This window comes from Felis catus, chromosome B1, assembly GCF_018350175.1.
Source record: "Felis catus isolate Fca126 chromosome B1, F.catus_Fca126_mat1.0, whole genome shotgun sequence".
Taxonomy (NCBI): Eukaryota; Metazoa; Chordata; class Mammalia; order Carnivora; family Felidae; genus Felis; species Felis catus.
In genome coordinates, this window is record NC_058371.1 from 76810030 (window position 1) to 76832109 (window position 22080).

Below are 22080 nucleotides of genomic sequence, written 5' to 3' on the forward strand. Positions count from 1 at the left end.
TTAAATTTACATAGCATTTTACTGTTATTGAAGCAATTTCACAACTCCGTTTCATTTGATTCATCACTGCAACCCTATGAGGTGGGCTTTAAAAAAGTTACAGTTATTTCATATAAAGCAATAGAAACCCAAAGATGATCAGTGATTTCTGTAGAAATCATAGATCTAGTATATGGTGGGGCTAAGGTGATTGATTTTAAGTCCTTTTAAATAAATGAAGCCAAAATAGTTTTATATCATATCCAGAAATTTTAAAGATTATTGGCTTTTAATATAAATCACTCTAAAACTTTAGTTATTATATATCTTATATGAATTAATTATAAATTTTATTTTAATAGTCTCTGGGGATGTTTTTTTATAAATAACATATTCTCATAGCCCTTAGGCTCTCCAGAAAATTCCAATATGAATAAAAATGTCTTTTATCAATCCCTTACAGTTTGTCTTATTTTAAATTTAGTCCACACTTTAGAAGATCCAGGCCAGAGCAGACACATTCACCTACCTTCTGCCCTGCATACTGTGAAATATTCTGTGTGTCCATTGTCAAGGAAGGAAAAATGGGAAATAACTGGTATGGGGTATGGGATTTCCTTAGTGGAAATAAACATATTCTAGAATTAGATTTTGGTGATGGTTGCACAACTCTGTAAGTATACTAAAAACTATTGGATTGTACACTTTGAACAGGTAGACATTATAATGGCATACAAATTATATATCTTTTTTTAATGTTTATTTATTTTTGAGAGAGAGAGAGAGAGAGACAGAGCGTGAGTGGGGGAGGGGCAGAGAGACAGGGAGACACAGAATCCAAAGCAGGCTCCAGGCTGTGAGCTGTCAGCGCAGAGCCCAATGTGGGGCTTGATGTCATGATCAGGGAGATCATGACCTGAGCTGAAGTTGGACGCTTAACTGACTGAGCCACCCTAGCACACCTAAGTTATATATCTTAAAACACAAAAACATAAAAGCTTTCCTTCATTCTTCATCCTTATAAACATTTTTTAAAAAGATTTTATTTGGGGGGCTCCTGGGTGGCTCAGTCAGTTGAACCATACATCAGCTCAGGTCATGGTCTCACAGTTCACTGGCTCTAGCCCCACGTCAGGCTTTGCACTGGCAGCATGGAGCCTTGTTGGGATTCTCTGTCTCCCTCTGTCTCTGCCCCTCCCCTGCTCGTGCTCTCTCGCTCTCAAAAATAAACATTAAAAAAAAAGTCTTCAAAGGATTTTATTTTTAGGTCACCTCGGTGGCTCAGTTGGTTAAGCATCTGACTGCGGCTCATTTCGTGATCTCATGGTTCGTGAGTTCAAGCCCTGTGTTGGGCTCTGTGCTGACAGCTCAGAGCCTGGAGCCTGCTTCTGATTCTGTGTCTCCCTCTCTCTCTGCTCCTCCCCTGCTTGTGCTCTTTCTCTCTAAAAATAAATAAACTTTAAACCAATTTAAAAAATATATTTTTAAGTAACCTCTACACCCAACGTGGGGTTCAAACTAAAACCCTAGGGTCAGCCTCTCATGCTCCACCAACTGAGCCAGGCAGGCACCCCATCCTTCTAAACATTCTTATGCAGAATTCAGTATTGGCTGCCCACCCACTTCTGTGAAGAGTCTTTGCTGCTTTGTCTTTTTTGGCACTGTTCTATTTTGGTTCTCTTATTATCTTGATTATATGGAACATTTTCTTCTCTATTTAAGTGATCCTTTCATCTGCAATTTTTTTAAATATTGGAATTTCCCAGATTTTATTTTCACTTTTCTCCTGTCCTTTCAATATAGTTTTCTCTGGATCTAGCACATACTTGGCTCTCAGTAAATTTTTGCTAGATGAATATATAAGTTCCTCACTCCCAACACTGCTCAGACTGCTTTTTGAGTTCCCAAGTTCTAGTGATTAGTTATTAGACATTTCTGCCTAGACATTATTAGGTGTCCAGGACATGATTCTTCCAACCACAGCTACTTAACCTACATCATTTCAGTTAAATAGTATCTTTACCCTTTTATCACAAACCTCAGTTTTGTTCTCATTATCTCCTTTTTCCTAACCTTCCATATTGAATGTCTCACAAAATCTTATCTCTTCCCCTTCAGATAGATCACTTGAATCTTAGCTTTAGCCTCCATCCCCACTGCCTTTTTTTATATCACTGCCACATAACATAAAGCTGATCATATTAGTTCTCTATTGAGAAAGCTTGGTTGTCTGTTGAGTATAAGATGTAAAGATTACTTTAGTTAATTATACAAGGCCTTTTTAAATCTGGTTCTAAACCTATATTTCCTGACTTAGCTTTTGCCACTCCTAAGTTGCCTTGAAATGGTCTTTGTTACCCAAACTTCTTAAGATAAAGGTGCCTTTTTATGTCTTTATGCCACTGTCCATGCTCTTTCCTCTGCTTGGAATGCCTTTTCCATTTTGCCCAGCAGACTCCTGTTTATCATTTAAGTTTCTTTAAAGAGTCAGCTTGTTCATTCCTTAATTGGTTAATTATTAAGTGCCTCCTTTGTTCCAGTTACTGTGCTTGGTCAGTGAATTAGATGGACACAAACGCTTGTCCTCATGGAACTTACAAAATAGATCCTCATTAAAACCTTAAGGAAATCCTCAGTCCTCTCAGGCAGGGTTAATTAGAACTTTGATCATAGCTATAATGGTATCCAGTGAATTTCTAGAGGAAATGTTATGTGAAAGCTCATAGGCTTTGAAGCCCATAGACTTATTATTTACTACTGATGGGTAAGACTTCGTTTCTTCTTTGTTTCTTTAAAATAAAAATAACAGCATCTAGTTATGGCAGTGTTGTTGTGAGACTTGGTAATAATGTGTTCAAAAGAATACAGTATCTAGCACAGAGTAGTCCAATGGAATAAATGCTATTTTATTTTATTTAATTTTAATTTTATTTTATTTTGAAAGAGAAAGGCAGGGAAGAGCAGAGAGGGAGAGAGACAGAATCCCAAGCAGGCTCCACACTGTCAGTGCAGAGCCCAGTGTGGGACTGAAACTCATGAACTGTGAGACCATGACCTAAGCCAAAACCGAGTCAGATGCTCAGCCAACTGAGCCACCCAGGTGCCCCAAATGCTGTCTATTTTAAGTTGTATTATTTTTGATATGTGATGATTTTTTTTATCCTGATTATAACATAAAAAAAATTATAACAGCACAATTTATATGGATGTACCAAAACTGGTTCAGAGTTGGCACTAAATACATGTTCGGTGAATTACTTTTTTTTAATCAGATTTTTGGAGAAAATAGATCAGATTTGTCTAAATAGTATGGCTACTCAGGTGAGTTTTGGGGATTCTAGTATTCAACAACATTGTTTAATTTTTTTTGCATTTGTCTTTTGTTAGAGTTTTAATTGGTAGGACAATTAACACTAGATTGTTATTTTCTTATAATTTTGCTTACTTCTTGGTAAAAATGCTAAGTGAATAAAGAAATGATTAACAGGCTAATAGGAGCTAGGAAAACTATGGGATTGTTTCTTAAACAATTGTTACACAATTATATTTTTATAAAATATTCTAAGTAAATAACTAGTTGAAGATGGGTATCTATATGTCTCTAAAAGCTAACAGAGGGGCGCCTGGGTGGCGCAGTCGGTTAAGCGTCTGACTTCAGCCAGGTCACGATCTCGCGGCCCGTGAGTTCGAGCCCCGCGTCAGGCTCTGGGCTGATGGCTCAGAGCCTGGAGCCTGTTTCCGATTCTGTGTCTCCCTCTCTCTCTGCCCCTCCCCCATTCATGCTCTGTCTCTCTCTGTCCCAAAAATAAATAAATGTTGGAAAAAAAAAAATTAAAAAAAAAAAAAAGCTAACAGAATTACATTGAGTAGTACCACAAAGAAATTCATGACTACATAAAATATAGTTTTACATAATTAAATAGTATATACAATTTTCTAGTGATTCTATATCAGGCCTCAGCAAAGAAAGAATTATGCTTTAGAAGATGTCTCTCTCCTGTTGGATCTGTGTAGTTGAAGGGGTTTTTTTTTTTCCTTTTATTTTCGTTAAGACAGCACAGTGCATAGATCACCTGCATTTGAGTTATAGTTGGTACTTGGTAAATAGAGGCTTTAGTTAATATTCTTTCTATCTATCTGCATGAAGGCACAGTAGATTTCAGTTTGTGAGATAAAGCATTCTCTTTTATTATGTGATACCCTATAGTACCTGAACATTATTTCACCAAGATTTATGCAGAAAGTGAAACCCTTCTAGAACTTAAGCACTTTTATCTTCTAGCTGACAGTACAATGATAATGTCTACTTCTTTTTAGAGGTTACCATTTGTTTAAGTTGTAACTAATATCTAGCATTAATTTTTAATCTAAAAATATGGAAATGAAAGCGAGCCAGATACAGGAATTAAAAAAATAGGTAATATAAAATTTTTAGAACAAAATATGAGGTACTAAAATTGACTAGTATTTAGAACTTTTCTTCTAGCCAGAAGAATTTATTGCCGACTTTTGTTAAGACTATCAAGATTTATCAGATATTGTCACAAGGAAGTGGGTAAGATGGAAAATGGGACATTCTTCTAATATAATTTCATTGTGACAGTTTTTCTCTTTAAAACTAGCATTCTTTTATTGATGTAGATCCAAGTTACATGAAAATGACACTAAAAACAGTAAGATGGCAAACATAGGTGTATCTCACTAATTTGAATAAGTGTCAATACAATTCGGTTATGCAATAATTGGAATACATACATAGCTACTACTCATTTTAGTAATTAATGCTGTTTTACTATAACAGAATAATATCAAAAATTGCTTTAATAAATCAATTATGAACTTAATGATTTCAGTGAAATAAATATTAATGTTTCTTTTTTGTTTTTTTGTTCTTGATTATTTTCTTTTGTATATTGAATTTTGCCTGTTTTTTTTTATTTTTTCACAATGTCAGTCCTGGTCTGAACACCTTTTCTGCTACTGATAGTGTTTGAAGGGCCTTGTTCTGTTCTTTTTCCCCAAGATTACATTTAACTCTGGGAGAGAAAGGAAGGAGTCTGAACATTGTATGGAGAGGGAAAAAGATAAAGTGTTCTCATAACACCCTATCATTCTAAAGGCTGTTCATATAGAAATACAAAATGAGCATTGCACAACTCCAGGAGTATCATACAAATCTTGATGTGAACACTGCCCGCTGGAGTTGTGCAGTTTACTAGCTATTTAATAGAGCTCTGCTCTATTCCAAACAGTTTTTTTGTTTTTGTTTTTTTAATGTCCATTTATTTTTGACAAAAAGCACATGAGTGGGGATGGGTCATAGAAAGAGGGGACAGAGGATCCCAGGCAGGCTCTGCTGACAGCAGAGAGCTCAATGTGGAGCTCGAACTTATGAACCATGAGGTCATGACCTGAGCCGAAATCTGACACTTAACCGACTGAGCCACCCAGCTCCCCCCTTACACAAAGTTTTTTTGAATTCTCATAATTTTTACATCTGTCTTCTCCATGAGGCCAGGGATAATATCTTATTAATCTTTGTATTCTTAGCAGCTGGCTCAAGGTAAGAGTCAATCAGTTTTATTAGAAAATGTTTTAGGATTCTAGTTCCATATTCATCCATATATACATTATTAATTGGCTAATTGGCTTGCCATATTTTTCGCAAAAAAATTGAACTTTATAAAGTCTTCTGGGGACTCCTGGGTGGCTTAGTTGTTTAAGCGTCCGACTTCGGCTTAGGTCATGATCTTGCAAGTTGGTGAGTTCAAGCCCTGTGTCAAGCTCTGTGCTGACAGCTCAGAGCATGGAGTCTGCTTCATATTCTGTATCTGTCTCTCTGCCCCTCCCTAGCTCATGCTCTGTCTCTCTGTGTCTCTATCAAAAATAAATATATATTTTAAAAAATTTGAAAAAAAAAGTCTTCTAATTTACATGTGAAAAATAATAGATTATTTATAGTTGAGCCATTTAAATATTACAGGAACAAAGTGTATCATACTTTAGTTACTGATTCAATGTTTTGCTTCTGCCCTTTCCACCTGATTCTCATTTGGGTCATACTTAATTCATTTGTTTCACCTCATCAAATCACTAACCACACTTGAGATCAGAAAGGGAATTAATAGACTATTAATGTTTGAGTTTATTTCCCTCTAAGATATATTTCAACAATCTATTTGATTCTGTTCTTATAGAACAGAAAATACATATTCTATATATTAAAATGGCATTGTTTTATATTCTTTTATGTAGATTGCAATGATGTATTAAAGGTGTATGTTACAAACACATAAGTGTAAAGTTTTTTTAAAAGGTAGAAAGGCAATTCATTGACTTATAATTAGAAAAAGACAGTTATACTTTCCTTGTAATTTTAATCTCTGATTTTGAAATTAGGTCATAGAATTGGGGGAAAATATTTAGAAAGAAAAGTTAGAACATTTAATTTTAGTGTCATCCACAACTTTTCAAAAACATGTGTATTTCTATTAGTTAAAGATTTTAGACTTGGAGGTTATGTACTAATAGGATACCTAAGTACAGCACCTACAGCACCTTTTATACAGAAGGTTTTATTTCCAGATCTTATGTGGTAAGATTTAATTACTGGTAGAAGTGATACAGATAATATTTGTGAATTTGGCATCATGTTGTATTAATATAATTTTTTGGATAGGTACAGATATATAAAGGAATATAGTGATTCAGATATATATACCTGTAAACTCTCAGAATAAGTAATTTCTCATCTTAACCATGCTTGTATTTGGTCAACAGTTTCTGAATACCTGATGTTTTTAAAATTTTTCTAGCCATGCCATTGATGATAACTCTAAAAATATACAATAACTTAAAATATACAATAACTTACTTAGTTAATTCATAACCTTATGGGAAGACAGTTGTCTTGATTATGCCAAATTTGATAATTTCTTATCCTCTTTCCTCTACAAGGGGCTTTTGGGGAGGGTGTGGAAGTATTTCTTAAATGAGAGTGCAGTGTTTATGTGAATGATCAAAACTTACAGAAAGTTGGTGAGTGAAACCTACACATTCTCCTTTCCAATACTGTTCTAAAGTGACAAAGCATGCCTCATTTTTTTCAGTGATAGAACTTAATACTAAGAGTGTATATTATTGGAGGATTGGAGGGATAAAACGTTGGTCTGTTCCTATGTAAATGACTTAAAACATGCTAGTAATTACCCTTATTTGAAAAAAATGAGTGTGACTTTTCCCCCAAAGAACATGTATTACTCGCAGCATCAGAAACTGGATGATAAATGCTGTTTTTTTCCAAATGAGGCTAATAGCTATTCGATTATGAGTAAGTTCCTTGCGGGTTTGTATCCTATATCACCTGAAGCAGTGCTTTATAATGAAGAGACTCTCAAGAAAATATATTGAAATTGTTGGGCTCTCTGGGTGATTTTTGTAATACATTCTAGATTTGTGTTCTGAAATAAGTGATTTTTGCTTTGTCTTCAGATGATTTTAAATTGTTCCTACTTGTATTGAGAAAGGTAGTCTGAGTTTTAGCTTCAGGATATTGTAAACATTATCATGCTGAAGTATAAAGTTCTTTATTGGGTTTTTTTTTTGGATTGTATCTAAGTATTTTTAAATTTTTGATACTACGTATATGTTTGAAGATGAAACTTACCTTAAATATTTTTCTACCATATGAACAAATTCTTAGTTCCTGATATATTGGGGCTTTTGTTTTTGCCAGTTGTCACCACTGAGACCAATTTTGTTAGTATTAAAGAGCACAAAAATAAATATCATAGTTCTAATTCCTCCTAATTTTGATTATTACTCTTGTAGATATTGTTTGAGTTACTTGCTAATTTGTGAATAATTTTAAAATTCCTCTGGTTTTTCTACTATCTGACAAAAAATATTGCTCACGTGCTTTAGTAGCCGTTGGATTTGACTTTACCATCATGCATTATACTAGAACGCATTGTTACCTAATTTAGTAATAATTTTGTAATAGCAGCTTAACATCTCTTATAATTTTAATTGTTATCAAGAAAAATGATATCATTTAATTTGACTCAAAATTCAGAAGGATGGATGAATGACAAATTAATAATTTACCACCTTTGCATAATACTGAAGCACAGAATATTAGAAGGATTGATGGCAGAAAAGGTTAACAAATTTTAGCAGCTTTCATTAGCTTTACATCGTCATATGTTTGTGGTGCTGACTGAAATAGGCTTTGTAGGAGATCTCAGTCTAGGGAACTAATTACTTGTGCCGATTGCCGCACTGATGAATAGACCCTCATTGTATCATTCCCCTGAAGACGAGGAGCAGCCTGTGATTCACGACTGCATCCTGGCTGATATTTGATAATAATTTTAACAGATAAATGTAGGTAGGCAGAATGATGAAGTGCCTATCCAAGCTCCATGACTATCAAAGCCATACACGTAGCCATCTGTGTACCGTCTTTTCCCCTTTCACCTAAGGAGAATTTTATTAATTGAGTTCAAACAACTGTTGTCTTTTGCTTATTATGTGTGTATTCTGTAGGTGCTTCTTACTTGTTTTTAAATGGTATTATAATAGTTTTCATTTAAACTGTAGACAGCAGTATAAAAAAGAATAAAAGAGCTTTTTAATTTTTATTTTTGAGGACTGCCGTTCTAACACTTTTTTTGCATTCCATTTGATTACATTATATCTCCTCTTTGGGCATGATTAAAATCAACAAAGGACATTTTTGATGTTCTCATTGTGTCCCCGGCTTTCTCATAAAAGACCATTGGATTTCTATTATTTTTAGACATATCTTCTTTCAATAATGTACTGTTTGTTGTCTATGCTTTTATTAACCTGAGATAATTTTTAATCTGTAAAGGACTTATTTACAAATCTGTTTTGAATTTTTTAAGATAACATCTCTAAAACATCAAAATAAGAGTTCCTTTTAAGTATTTTGGGACTGTCAGTTGGTCAAGACTACTAATATGTCAAAGCTGACAGGTACAATTTTATTAGCTCATGAAATACAAGTGCAATTTTATTTTGTATTAGTCATTCCTTACAGAAGTTTTGATGATGAATTTTTTAATTGTTGAAGCTTAGAAATTTTCATGCTGTGTATCTTTAGTGAATAAACGTATTGTGCAGATTTTTTTTTTTACTGTAACGGAAAAAACTTCATAGTAGTATTTTCCTTATATTTTCCACCATGCTAGATTATGATTAGTTAATAAGAGGGAGAGTTGACATTTATATATTGCCATATAAAAGATCTACATAATTGGGGAAAATATAGTAGAACCCTTTAAAAAATACATTTCCAAAAGTATGCTTTTGATATAGCAATTATTGCACATCATATAGCATGTAGTTTTTAATTAAATATAAAAACACACTACATAAAACAGAAATCCAATCTGATTTGCTTGAAAATAGATTGCTATTTCACTCTATAGGAATGGTTTATTTAAAAACAGTAAATGGAAAAGAAATGCATTTTCTTGTGTTGTTCTAAGCCTCAGGGGCTAAATGTAATGAATATTTTAAGAGATTATTTTAATTAAATTCCTGCACATCTAAACAGAGTAATATTTTATTATCACATACATAACCATGTAACTGAGATATTCATTAAAGTTAACACTTTCTGGACCAAGAATTCATGGTATGATTTACTGACCTTGTGCAAAAAGGCACAAATTAGGAAGAAAAATGAAGGGGGACAGACTTTGATTAATATAGGTAATGCTATACCATATTTATAATAGCCTTTTCCCTATTCTGGTTTATAAATGCAGCCACAGAGAAAGGTGCCCTGCTGAGGCTGAAATGAGGCTGAAATCAGAGCACATGCCACTAGAGTGTGGGGAAACTGATCACACTGTCAGCAATTCATTTTAAAATGATGTATTTAGTGCTCATTTCACCTTCCAAGAAAAAGGAAAAGGAGTTCCTTAGACTGGAAGGTGATATTGTTATTTTCAAGGACATACCTAAGTTAAAGATTGCAGAAAAGGGGAGTGTGAGGTGGAAGGAGAATTAAGAGGAAGGGGAGGGGAAAAAAAAAGGCAGAGCAAACAAGGAGAGCTTTATGCAGAAATTCAGTGCTACCACGCTGTTTGATAATTGCTAACATATGTGGCTTCTCTGTTTCATTGTAGTCGTCCTCGTGAGTTCTGGCGCCTTGACCACTGGGAAGATGACTTGCGGCGCCGGCGACGATTTGTGCGTAACCCTCTAGGATCGACACATCCTGAAGCGACACTAAAAACAGCCGTGGAGCATGGTCAGTGTATAAACCACTCCTTGCCAATAGCAGCAGGTACAGTACTTGGTAATGAAGAGCATAACTTCATTATTACAAGGCACTGTAAAATGGTCTATGCCACATCTCATAGTTACTCACCCCAGAAAGAGAAGTTAAGTTTTTTACAGTTAGTGTAGGTTCCTATTAAATTATGGTGTCAAGTGGATTTATTTATTATGTTACACATGCAAAACTTAACGCAGACTCTTTGTTTCAGAGTAGGAGGATAAAATATTTCTCTTTTTAAGCGACACATTCAGCTTTGAGTAAATTAATCCAGGACGCCTGCCTTAAATCCATGAATATCAGAAGCACAGCATTTACAAACCAAATAGGTTTCCAGGTTCTGCTGTGTGTATATGGTTTTCCCTCAACCATGGTATTTTAGCATGAGATTATGAAGTGGGAGAGATGGTAATAAATGTCCAAGCGCCCAGATACTTTCTGAGCCTTGATTTGTAGATGGGTGTGATGGATGGCTCCTGGAAAAAGAGAATAGACATTATTTTCATATGTTCCCATTCTGCATCATCTTGTTATCAAAGCTTAACAAAACATTTTCCTTTTTTGATATAATGCGTATCACTGTGATTCAGATTAGGGAAAAGCCTGATGAGCAAATTGGAGAAAACTGAAAAAGCCTTTGGATTTAATAATATACTCTCTCTGATCATAGGGTTTCACTTAATATTTTATTCCTTTGAAATCCAATTAAGATACATTGATTAAGGGGGGGGGGAAGCTCCTCTCTACATTAAAATAATTTTGATTTTATAAAATGTAAATTGGTTATTTTTTAATAAGATAGTTTTAATTCCCTTTTTTCAAGGTATTGGTTTAACACGCATCAGTTTATGGTTAAATGATAGTATGTAGTATACAAAATAAATGTGAAATTACATTCAATAAGGATATTAAGAATTTAGATTAAAAGTCTGTGATCTTAGGTTTGGCCTCAGTCAGGCAGCTTAACCTCTTGCACTCAGCCTTAAAGAGCCATTTCTGGAAGAAAATGTCCACAATATGTCATCAGATATAACACCAAATGTGACATCAGTCCTTTAAAATAAATGATCATACAGAGAATAGTCAATAACAAAGTGATCTAAAAGCAATAATAGTCTGAGGGCCCTACATCTTCAACTACAGGAGGTGGGGAAGAAGAAATAAGATGTAGAATTAATTAGGCCACTTTTGCTTTTAGGGTTCATGTGCTTTTTATGTGGTACTATAGATTTCATAGTTACATATATTTTTTCCTTTCTTTCTTTTTTTTTTTTTTTTTTTGCTTTTGGCTAATGACTCTTACATTAAAAAAAAAATCAGCCTTTTTGCAGTTTTATACTTTTCAATCAAAGAGATGTTACTATGTGAACTTAAAATTTAATAAGTACCTTTCTGTCTTCTTAACTCATTTAACATTGAGTTGTGAAGTCTGAAGTCTATCAGTGACAATAAAAATGTTTTTATGAAAATTTTTCCTTTTATATCTGGAGACAGGGACTTGTTTTCTAAAACTGATACATAGGCAATCTGTTAATCCTTTATTTGGAGAGAAATATCAATAACTGAATTTAAAATTTGCGGATAGATTTAATATGGAGCTTATTAAAATCCATCATTAACCAAAAATAATACATGCAACCATTTTGGGAAATTACAGAATTTTACATAATAAATAAATTTGATTTCATTGTTACCGAACTTTACCTTTTAAAATACTATTATGCCACCTTTTTGTGTTGCCAGGAGGCTGGTTAAAAAAAAATATTTAGTAAGCATTGCAGTGCTTACTGTCTTTTAGAACTTTTTTTATCCTGTGTAGAATTCACTCTAATGACTCCAAACAGTAATTGAAAAGTTAATATAATATTTATTAAATTGAGGGAAGTAAAATTAAGCACTTTATGTAATTCCATCTTATTTGACAATATTGTACATGGATCTTACAGTGATTAAAATACTCTGAAAGATTGAAAACAAAAATTTAAATCTGAAATATATGCTTTTAAAAACTAAATGTGGAGGAGATGCTTCAGTGGTCTTCCACTTAAGGAGATATGTAATATTTAATATAACATTTTTTGATAAAATATAAATCTTTTGTTGTCATACTTTGTATATATTTTTTTATTTTAAATAATGAATATTAGACAATGGTTTTAAAACTCAGCACATAGATTGTACAGTGGTATAGTTTCATATCAGCATAGTTTATGCTAATTCATTATGTAAGTCAAGAACTTAAGTTTTTAATTTTTTATTAAATAAAGCATCTTATAGGTAACATCCAGTTTTAATTTTGTGTTAATTATGAAACTCATGCACCTTTATCCTTAATTTACTAACAGTAAGGAAGTTAATGAAAATAAACATATTAAAAATCAAGTTAGCAAAACAAAACAGTTGATGTGATCAAAAAGCAGTTGAAACTACAGAGTCTAGTATGGATAAATACTATGCTTCAGTGTTGAATTTGAATATTTAAAATAGGTATTACTGAGGATAGTGTGTCAGTTGTATACTGTTTTAGGACTTCTCACTTTTATTTATAATTGATTTAACTAAGGAGACAGGATATTGTTTAATGCAGATTCTTAAAACATCACAAACTATATTATTATTATCAAAGGGAAACATGTAAATAGAAATGCCATTGGAGATTAGTTATGTATTTTAGTAGTAAGAGCCATCTTTTTTATAGATTGATTTGATTTGAAGGAAAGCCTCTGGTGTAAAGGTGGCAGAGTAAATACCTGAAGAGTGATGTTCTCTGTTCGGGCGATCAATACTAGCCCCATGACTCTACTTCTGGCTACCTTCTAGTTAAAAACAAATTTTTTAATTCTGACAATTTAATTGCCCTTCCCAAGTTCACATTAACTTGCTTGGGGAAAAGGGCCTTAGGTAATTTTTCAAAGAGAGACCCTCCAAAGTGGTTATTTATAAAAGTCATTTTGTAATGGGAGATTCCTTTAACTTTGCAGAAACTGAGTCATATTTTTAAATTAAAATTAATACTTCCTCTTATTATTAAATATTCTTTATGGAAATTAGCAGCAGCAAGCAGAGGTGGGTATTTGATTCTTGAGGACATTTTCTTGCATTTTATAGTTTAAAATTTATTAGAAATTAGTTGTCATGATTTGTAACATTCTCCTAATGCACAGGGCCCAGTTTGTCAGAACATTTATTATTTATTGTCAGAACATTTTAGATCTGGAAAGAACCAAAGGCTAAAGTCTAATCTAACTTTATTCTTTACAAATAAGGAAACTGAGGAAACAAAAAGCCACATAATTCTTGGTGGATACAAGACTAAAGCCCAGGTTAACTGATGACTAATCAGATTTTCTTACTGTAGTGCTATACTGTCTTCTAAAATTCACTGTTAAATATAATGGGAACTTTACATTTAAATTAAAGCCATGTAAAAAATGTTTTAAATGGTGGAAAGAGTGGTTTTAATTCAAATAATAAACAGTTAAGCAGTAGAATTCTATTGAATTGAAGACATTTTAATTTTGTAGAGAATGTGCATGCTGATGGAAATATATGAGGAGGATTTAACATTGTTTAAGAAGTATCTTGTGATCATATGGAATGACACAAGTAACTCATCTGGTTTTCTTGGGATGACAAACCATGTAAAGATCTTAAATCATGCCATTCTCTCACAACTTCAATAATGCCAGATACTGGTGCTTCCTTTTTTGGATCAACATATATTAGGTTCCGTAACCAAAACTTTTGGAGAACCCATGATCATTAGGAGATGGACTTGGCTTATCTTCTAATCTCCTAATCATCTTTTGTATTTTCACTGATTTTTCTAAATTTTCTTGACTTGGAACCCTTTGGAAATTGCATTAACTCTAAAGTTTAGGATAGTAGTTGTGTATAAGATATTCTTTATGTGTCTTATTCAGGATAAGCAGTTATGATATAGGTATTTCACATCACATTAAGTGGATACTCATATTCATTTTATTTATATTTGAGGTCACTTTGTTATTCCAGTAGTATTTTTTTTTAAGGTGGCTAATTCCTCATGTATACACTTCTTTTACTGTAATATGGACTATTGCTGACTCCATTTCACTGTTGCAGTGGAGTTTTAAAAGGGGCTTTATGTGTCATAGGTGGAACACTTTTCTGTGTCCTTTTTCTGTTTTAATTTTACTTAGCTAGCTTGTGTTGCATGGATGAATCAACTCATGCCTAGATCTAGCTGTAAAGAACTTGAACTTTACATTTTGAGGACCAGCTTTTCTCTAAGCCCTCTAATTGCTCTTAGCTTCAGTGAATAAAAAGTCATCTTTCAGACAAAGAATTTTTGACAGATTTCTCCAGTTTTGTGTAACAATTGCAGTTTAATTACTAAATGAGGGTAAATATTAAGCCAGAATAAAGTGAGAGACTATATGAAGGCAGTCTGTTAATGGTGATATGAAAAATTTAAATAGTTTTCATGTTTGGTAATAATTTTATTAGCTAGCAAAGATCTGAATCAAAGCTTTGAAATGGAACCAGAAGTGTGTTCTGACTTCATCCAATTAAACTTTTATACTAGTGTAGAATATATTCACAAAAAATATCAAAACAGTTGATACTTGTTTTAATGATTGAGTAGAAGGCAAGCAAAAGTTAAAAGTATACTTTCCCCAGCACATATAAACATGATAATTATCTTTTATTTTATGCTTGGGATAGTTTTGTTCTAATTTTGAAACAAACAAAAAAAAAGTTCTTTAGCAGAGAGCTATTAGACCACTGAGAATTGAACACCAGCGCATGTGGTGTGTATTAGAGTACTGTTGGTAATTTTACTGCTGCTAACTTAAAATCCTCAAGGGGGAGTTAATTACAGGAAAACCATTCTAAATATCAGTAAGCTGCATATTTTCCATGACAAGAGGTTTTTCAGTTGAGGTTGAACAATTCCAGAATCTGAGCTTGTAAAAATAAGTAAATAAATAAATTAAAGTGGGTGTTTCTGTGCATATAGTAGACTTAGAGCACTTCAGAATTTTTTCATAAAACTTTATTCAATTCAAAACTTACTGTGTTTTAATATGTGTCAGCATGATGAGAACATATTAACATTTTTTTAAGTTTCAATTGGAAGGGATAACAAATTCTATTTAGCAGTCATTTACATGAATGAATTTATTTACTGAGCTATTTTAAGCCATTGCATATTGCTACTTGGCTCCTCTCATTTTTTGTAAATGTTTGCACAGTAAAGAGCTTTTTTCCTTTCTTTCCTCCCCTACCCCCCCTCACCCCAAGTAAGCTTGGTGTATGTGTACTTCAGGACATGTATGGTAATAATCAGAGATAGTAATGAGCAAGGTATTGAATTTGGTTGTTTCTGAATTTGGTTGTCATATGCTCATCAAATTTAGGTTTGGAAATGAGTATTTTGTATTCTTAACTTGTTTATTATGATTTTGACTTAACCTTTTTAAAGGCACTATGAGAAACATAAGAATTACTAAACTAATCCTTAAATTATATATACATTGGTATTTATATAGTGGTTAAGATACTGTTACCATAATGCTTGGATTTCATTCCTGATTCTACTTCTTACTAGCTGTGTTGCCTTGGGCAAGTTATGTAACCTCTCTGCACCTGTTTACTCATCTGAAAAGGAGAAATTAGCAGAGGGTTTATGAGAATTAAATGAGCTGAATATGTAAAGTGTTTTGAACACGCCCTAGCACATGGTGTTATTTAATATTAGCATTATTATCATTTCTGCTTTGAAGAAGGCATTGTAAATCTAAAAAAGAGAATGTAACATACTGATTTTGTACTAAAATCTGATTGGCAATTGTTGTTTTATTATGATTTGCTTTATTTATTAGAAAATATAGAAGATGGTGATTTCTCTTGTATATCTCAGTGTCTAATTTATTTTTAATAACATTGGTAGTACATTGGGATATATCTTGTTTGGGCTCAGGGCAGTGTTTATGATTTTAGAGTAAGGAAACATAAATACTTGAAATATAAACAATGATATAACAACTTATGCTGCTATTTTCCTAAAAATTGGGGAGTTTTTGGTATATTTCTTTGTAGCTTAAAAAATAAAGTCATTTTAATTAGATACTTTAAAATTTTTCAAAATATTTACTGAGACTTTCATATGTGTGCAGCATACTATGCTTGTTATTTGTGGGTATGAAGGCAAACAAAATTTGATTTACCTATAGATGGTATTCAAAACCTAAATATAGAAAGCTTCTTCCCGTGACTTCCTCATTTAATATAGAGCCCCTATATTCTGTTAAAGCTGTGCCATTAGCATTGTATATAAATGATATACATTGTGAACTCACATGAATATGCTAAAAAACTTTTACCCTTAATATTACCCATAATTGTATCTATTAAAATCAAAGAAGCTTTGTTTTGTCAAAACATTTGGTAATATACATGTAGTTTAACTGTATAGAAAGAATTATATAGGTAGATATTAGCCATGTTACTGGAAACTGAAGGCTTTATCCTTTCTGGGTTTTGGGCCTTTTGCCTAGGCCGAAACTGCAGTGGATCAAAAAGCCTCGCCATCTGATTTCCATATCAATAGCTACTGCCTGGGAGGATCAGGTGCTTTGCCTCCTGAATTTCCCTCACTGGAAACCTGGGAATGTCAATAGTGTAGCAAGGATTCTAAACTTTCCCTTATGTGACGGTATGAGGTTTTAAAAATCACAGTCCAGAATTTAGTATCTTCTTTTCTATATTTCTGAAGGAGAAAGCTGCTTAAAGCAGTGGGAGTTAACACTGGAAGGGACATGGGGTTTTGAAGTCCGAATTGTTGAGTTTCAGTGTTTTGTCCTTTCAGCTGCACCTCTGCTCCTCTTTCTGGTTCCATCATTGGTTGTAGGTGCTCTGCAGAGCTTCTTCTTCATTCCCTAGGTTTGGTGTACCCTTTCCCTCTTTCCTCTCCGTCTGGCTGCCTTGTCACAGTGCCTGAGAGTCTGGTGCCGCTGCTCTCCACAGGCTGTTCCAATTCAGGCCCTGTAAGGCTCTTTGCCCAGATGCCTCTCCTCCCGGGCTTTCTGTTATGTTTGCCCCCGGGGTGTCTTAGCCTTTTAGTTTAAACACATGGAGGAGGTAGTGTTTGAGCCTCCACTTAGTTTCCACAGCGTCTTAGTCTTGGATATTTATATAAAGGCTAAAGTGGGGGTCTGGGTGGGGTAAAATGTGGGCAAGGGCAGTGCGAAGGTGAGAGGGAGGATTGGAAGAAAGAGGATGCAGCTTCGGAGAGCTGCTATAGCTTGTTTGGTGTCAGCTGTGGCTTCACAATTTGGCTTACAGCCCTCATTGGCTGTGAATCTCTCTGACCCTTCTTACTTGTAGATTCTCCTCCACAACCACTGCCCGACAAGCTCACGATGTTTTGTCAGTATAATCACTATTTGCAGGAATGACCAGCCTTTGTTAAGTTTCAGAATCAAGTAGATATTGTTTCCAAAACGGGGTTCTTATTTTTTTCTACTAATTTCCCCAAAATGTGCTGCCTTTGAACCCTCTCTTGCCCTAACTGTAAGTAAATAAATGGTTCGGTGGGCGGTGCAAGGGTCACGTTTAATGGGATTAGGGTGCTTGTTCAAGGTAACATTAGACTAGGCTTGGGGAGTCCTGTTTGTCAGAAGGGGCCTGTGTGCCATCCCAGTCACTCTCCTCCTGTGGATGACTCTCTGTAAAAATGATTGACCATCTTTGGCCACCTATCCTTACCTCACTTCCCTGCCCCTCTGCAAAAGTACTCGCCCCAGAGTTGATGGACAGCTTTGTTTCCTTTTCATTTCAGCTGCAGATGAAGATATCCTCGCTAAAGGAAAACAGTCCATCAAGAGTCAGGCTTTAGGAAATCAGAACTCAGAAAACGAGATCCTCCTGGAAGGCGACGACGATACTCTGTCATCCGTGGATGAGAAAGATTTAGAGAATCTCGCTGGTAAATTCACCGGTTGTATGGATATTTCAGCTAGCTCTGGGCCAATAAGCACCTAATTACTTACTTTTTCATCTGTGACCGCTAGGACTACCAAGTTTACGCCCACAGTTATTTTAAATAAAGATGGTTTTTGTTCTTCCAAATATTTTCCCCCTAATCGTCAACACTATTTCCCCTTTATTTTTCCATTCTTTTTACTTTCTTTACCCTTCTCATCTTTTTCTTTTTTGAGTAATTTTCACCATAAAGGAAAAGTTTAAAAGCAGAACAACAAAATTGCTTCACCCTCGGGAGTTACCTAATCTCTATAAAATGAGAGCTGTAAGTAAAATTTTGCCAATTGTTTTGTAAATAAAGCTTGGAGGCAGATGAGCTATTTGCTTTGATATACAGGTCTTAGTGAACATGCTGCATATACATTTAACTCTCTCAAAAAATCCATTCCAAGAATGCTATGGCTTTTCACAGGATCCACATATTTTACCTGATGTAGGAATTTTGATTTGCACTCTGCAGATTTTCAGTTTTACTTCCCTTATGGGAAAAATTCTCTTGTTTAGCCTGAAATTTTAGTCATTCATTAAATGCCTTTTTTTTTCTTTAATGCCTGTGGTTCTCTCCCTTTGGGAGGAAAGTCTGAAAGATTCTACAATTTCCATTGGTGAAAATTATACAGTCTTCTATTTTGATAATTTTCATTTAAGAGAAAAGGCATTAGGAATTTTTCATTTATTGATGTGTCTGCAGCCTGTGCTACCATGCAGTGAATTATAATGAAAAGTGAAAATAGATGATGGTATCTTCTCTGATGACCATAAACCTCTCTGTAAAGTAAAATAAAATTAATTGGAGCATACTGTTAAGTGATTCAGAATGGGAGTAGTAAGTAAGGTGGGCACTGCTATTCTCTAGCCTTTTCCTTCACATCTATTTACCCATTTCCTCCTCCTTTATTTTGCTTCTGTTCTTGCTACTAGTAATACATTCATACAGTAATAGAGGTGAAAGGGGAGTTTAATTATATAATCTTGACAATGGCAATAGGATTAAGAAGTAATCCACACTAATAAAGTGGTGTGGGTTAGAAATGAAGTGGAAATTGTCAGGGGTCTTCTGTAGGACCTAGGCTGCCCTAGCTCCTGCAGCTGTCTGCTTACCCTGTAATTGAATGTCTGAGAGTGATTGAAAAAATGTTATTTCTTCTCAGGATTACATGCTAATGTACAGAGGGCAAAGGAGACAGCAAAAGAACACATAGCTGCTTATTTCATCCATTTATAGGGATGAGCTTTGGGAAATCATGGCTGTTCTGCAGCTATCTGCTGCCCATCTGCAAACACAATGTATTTGTACATTGGGAATAGAGGGCAAAACCTGCTCTGATCTCTGCAGAGCATCCCTTCTATTGTCCTACTGGCACACATTAAGATTGATGTGAGATTAAGGACCAACACCCTCTAACAATCGATGGAAACGTCGATTCATCTGAATTTTGAAACACTTAGTCATCCATTGATTACCTGAATAGGTGTACCATGTTTATAGGCACTATATTAATTCAGAACTATAAGTGCCAATCTTCTGTTGCTGTTTTCTTCACCTATAGTATTTGTACAATGAGGAATTGACACGGGATTTCAAATTCTTACTCTGTCTCTCTCTACGTGAATATACACATATTCATTTATATAATATAATTACTATTTTTAGTCCTTTATTTTAGGTTTAGCTCTGATATACTTTATGCCCTTCTATCTGTAGTGAATCTATTGTTTTCAGTAGCAGGCTGATTTGTCTCTTTGATAAGCCCTGTGGAGATTTGATTATTCCAATAAAAATTCATTCACTTGGAAACCCACCCTCCAGCTGTTTACTCCCAGAGTCCCTGAACTACACTAATATTAGATTTGGAAGCATTGAACAATATTTAACAGTGGAAAGGCAGGCTTAGAAAAGAAGTATTTTTACCAATCTTTCATGGGGTAAAGTTGTTATGGAAGAGGTTTTGTGTCAACCTGGCACAAAATCTTTATCAGAGAATATGGTGTAACGTTTCTCACTTCACTAATAAGCTAGCAGTCTTTTTTGTAATCATGCTTCAGCCAAACTAAGCTAACCTCTGGCCTTGAAAGCCTATTGAGTCTTCCTTGCTCCTGGTTGTTGTTCCATGTTGTTTGATAGCCTGAGGCTTCTTTTCTCAATGGAATGTGGAAGGACTTATTTAGGTAGAGCCACCTTCTTACCAGATTAGACCAAAGCTTTGCAGACTCCCTGTAAAAATAATTGCATCCTAGTTTACTGTTATCATTAACCACCTACTATAAATCTCTTAGTATGAGAACCCTAATAACTTTGCATTTTCAGAGGAAGATTTGGGGTGGACAGAATTTGTAAGTGTAGAAGGATTTGGCAGACAGTTTGGTGCTGGAGGTGAGAATTTAAAAATCAAATAAAGTTTCTCCTTGAATCTATTAACCTATTAGGTTTTTTGAAAAAATGTCATTCCAGCTTGTGTGGTTTTTCTTTTGGTTTTGGCAGGTCCTGTTAGCCTGAGCACACCAGCTCAGCTTGTGGCCCCCTCTGTTGTAGTAAAGGGCACTCTTTCTGTCACCTCCTCCGAACTCTATTTCGAGGTGGATGAAGAAGACTCTAACTTCAAGCAAATCGACCCCAAGGTGAGAAGATGAGGAGTGGGTTTCACTCTTAAGCATTTTTTTCTTATAATGGGATGGTGGGCTGCTGTTGGGTAGGATTGACTTTGGTAAAATCTGACAGACTTAGTTTGAATTTCTTGCTGAATTGCCTCTGCCTATATATACAAAGCAGCTATGTTCTTTAGCTTATGAGATCCTTACCAGCTAGTTAGATTATTGAAGTTCATTTAGATTCAAAAACAATTTCCACTTAATTGAGTTTATCATTAGCTCATTCTGGGGTTGGGGGAGAACCACAGGGAATAACGTCTATAAATATATTTTGCCACAAAGGGTCTAGGGTGAATTAAGCTACAAAATTCAGTGAGGTTGAGAGTGGAATTATTTTGTTTAGCCTTTATATTTTCTGGATATAATACCAATATATCACTCTCCTTGCTTTTGTCCTCATGACTTACTACTCTGTTGTGCACGCAAGCATGTCTTGTGTGTGTGTGAGATACCTCTGTTTCCCATTACCTATAGTCGATTTTACAAGGCACTGCATAATTTCCTATTCTTAAATGAAAATGTAATTTCCCCTTTTAAAATGTATTTCTGATTACTTTTCAGCCCTTGGCAACTTTATTTTACTAAGAAACATTTGTGGCACAGCCATAAAGCCAAAGCTAGGTTTAGTTCATGAAAGTGAATGGTAGAATTTGTTCTGATAGGAAACAGTCTTTTTAAAATGAGAATAAGCAACCTGTAGAAGAGAAGTGGCTTAAAAAAACTGGAATTTCTTATTTTACAGGCTGATAGCTTGTGCGAGTGTATACACAGACACATATTTTTAGTTTATTGGTAGGAAGTTCTTTGGTTTTATAATCATGTGAATTACTAATTTTAGTGATTTAGAAGTATTTCAAAGTAATTATTAATGAGAATGTTATAATTTTATTTAGAACTTTACACACAAGTCATCTCTTGTCTTAACATGTATTTCTAGCACTTTGTTTCAGAATTGCTGCTTTTATTAAGATGGGATTTGGTAGACTATATGAAAGTAAGGCTATGTTGGAACGGATTATTCTGAGCTTGATAATTCAGCTAATTCAATGTAGAGAAAACTTTAATTGTGAAATTATATCGACTAGAAAAATTTCCTACTTTGTTACACGACT

General features: G+C 34.3%; 1 protein-coding gene across 7 annotated transcripts in view; it reads left to right on the forward strand.

Annotated features, from left to right (window-relative positions):
* LRBA (LPS responsive beige-like anchor protein) overlaps positions 1 to 22080 on the forward strand; it is a 775946-nt gene that overhangs the window by 464823 nt on the left and 289043 nt on the right. For 5 of the 7 annotated variants that reach the window (XM_023252764.2, XM_045056857.1, XM_023252765.2 and 2 more), the window contains 3 exons: positions 10140 to 10300; positions 18117 to 18263; positions 20802 to 20938. In XM_023252764.2, coding sequence (XP_023108532.2) covers positions 10140 to 10300; positions 18117 to 18263; positions 20802 to 20938 — 445 coding nt within the window. The remainder of the gene's footprint in view (positions 1 to 10139; positions 10301 to 18116; positions 18264 to 20801; positions 20939 to 22080) is intronic. The other 2 variants (XM_023252766.2, XM_023252767.2) reach the window with 1 other exon arrangement.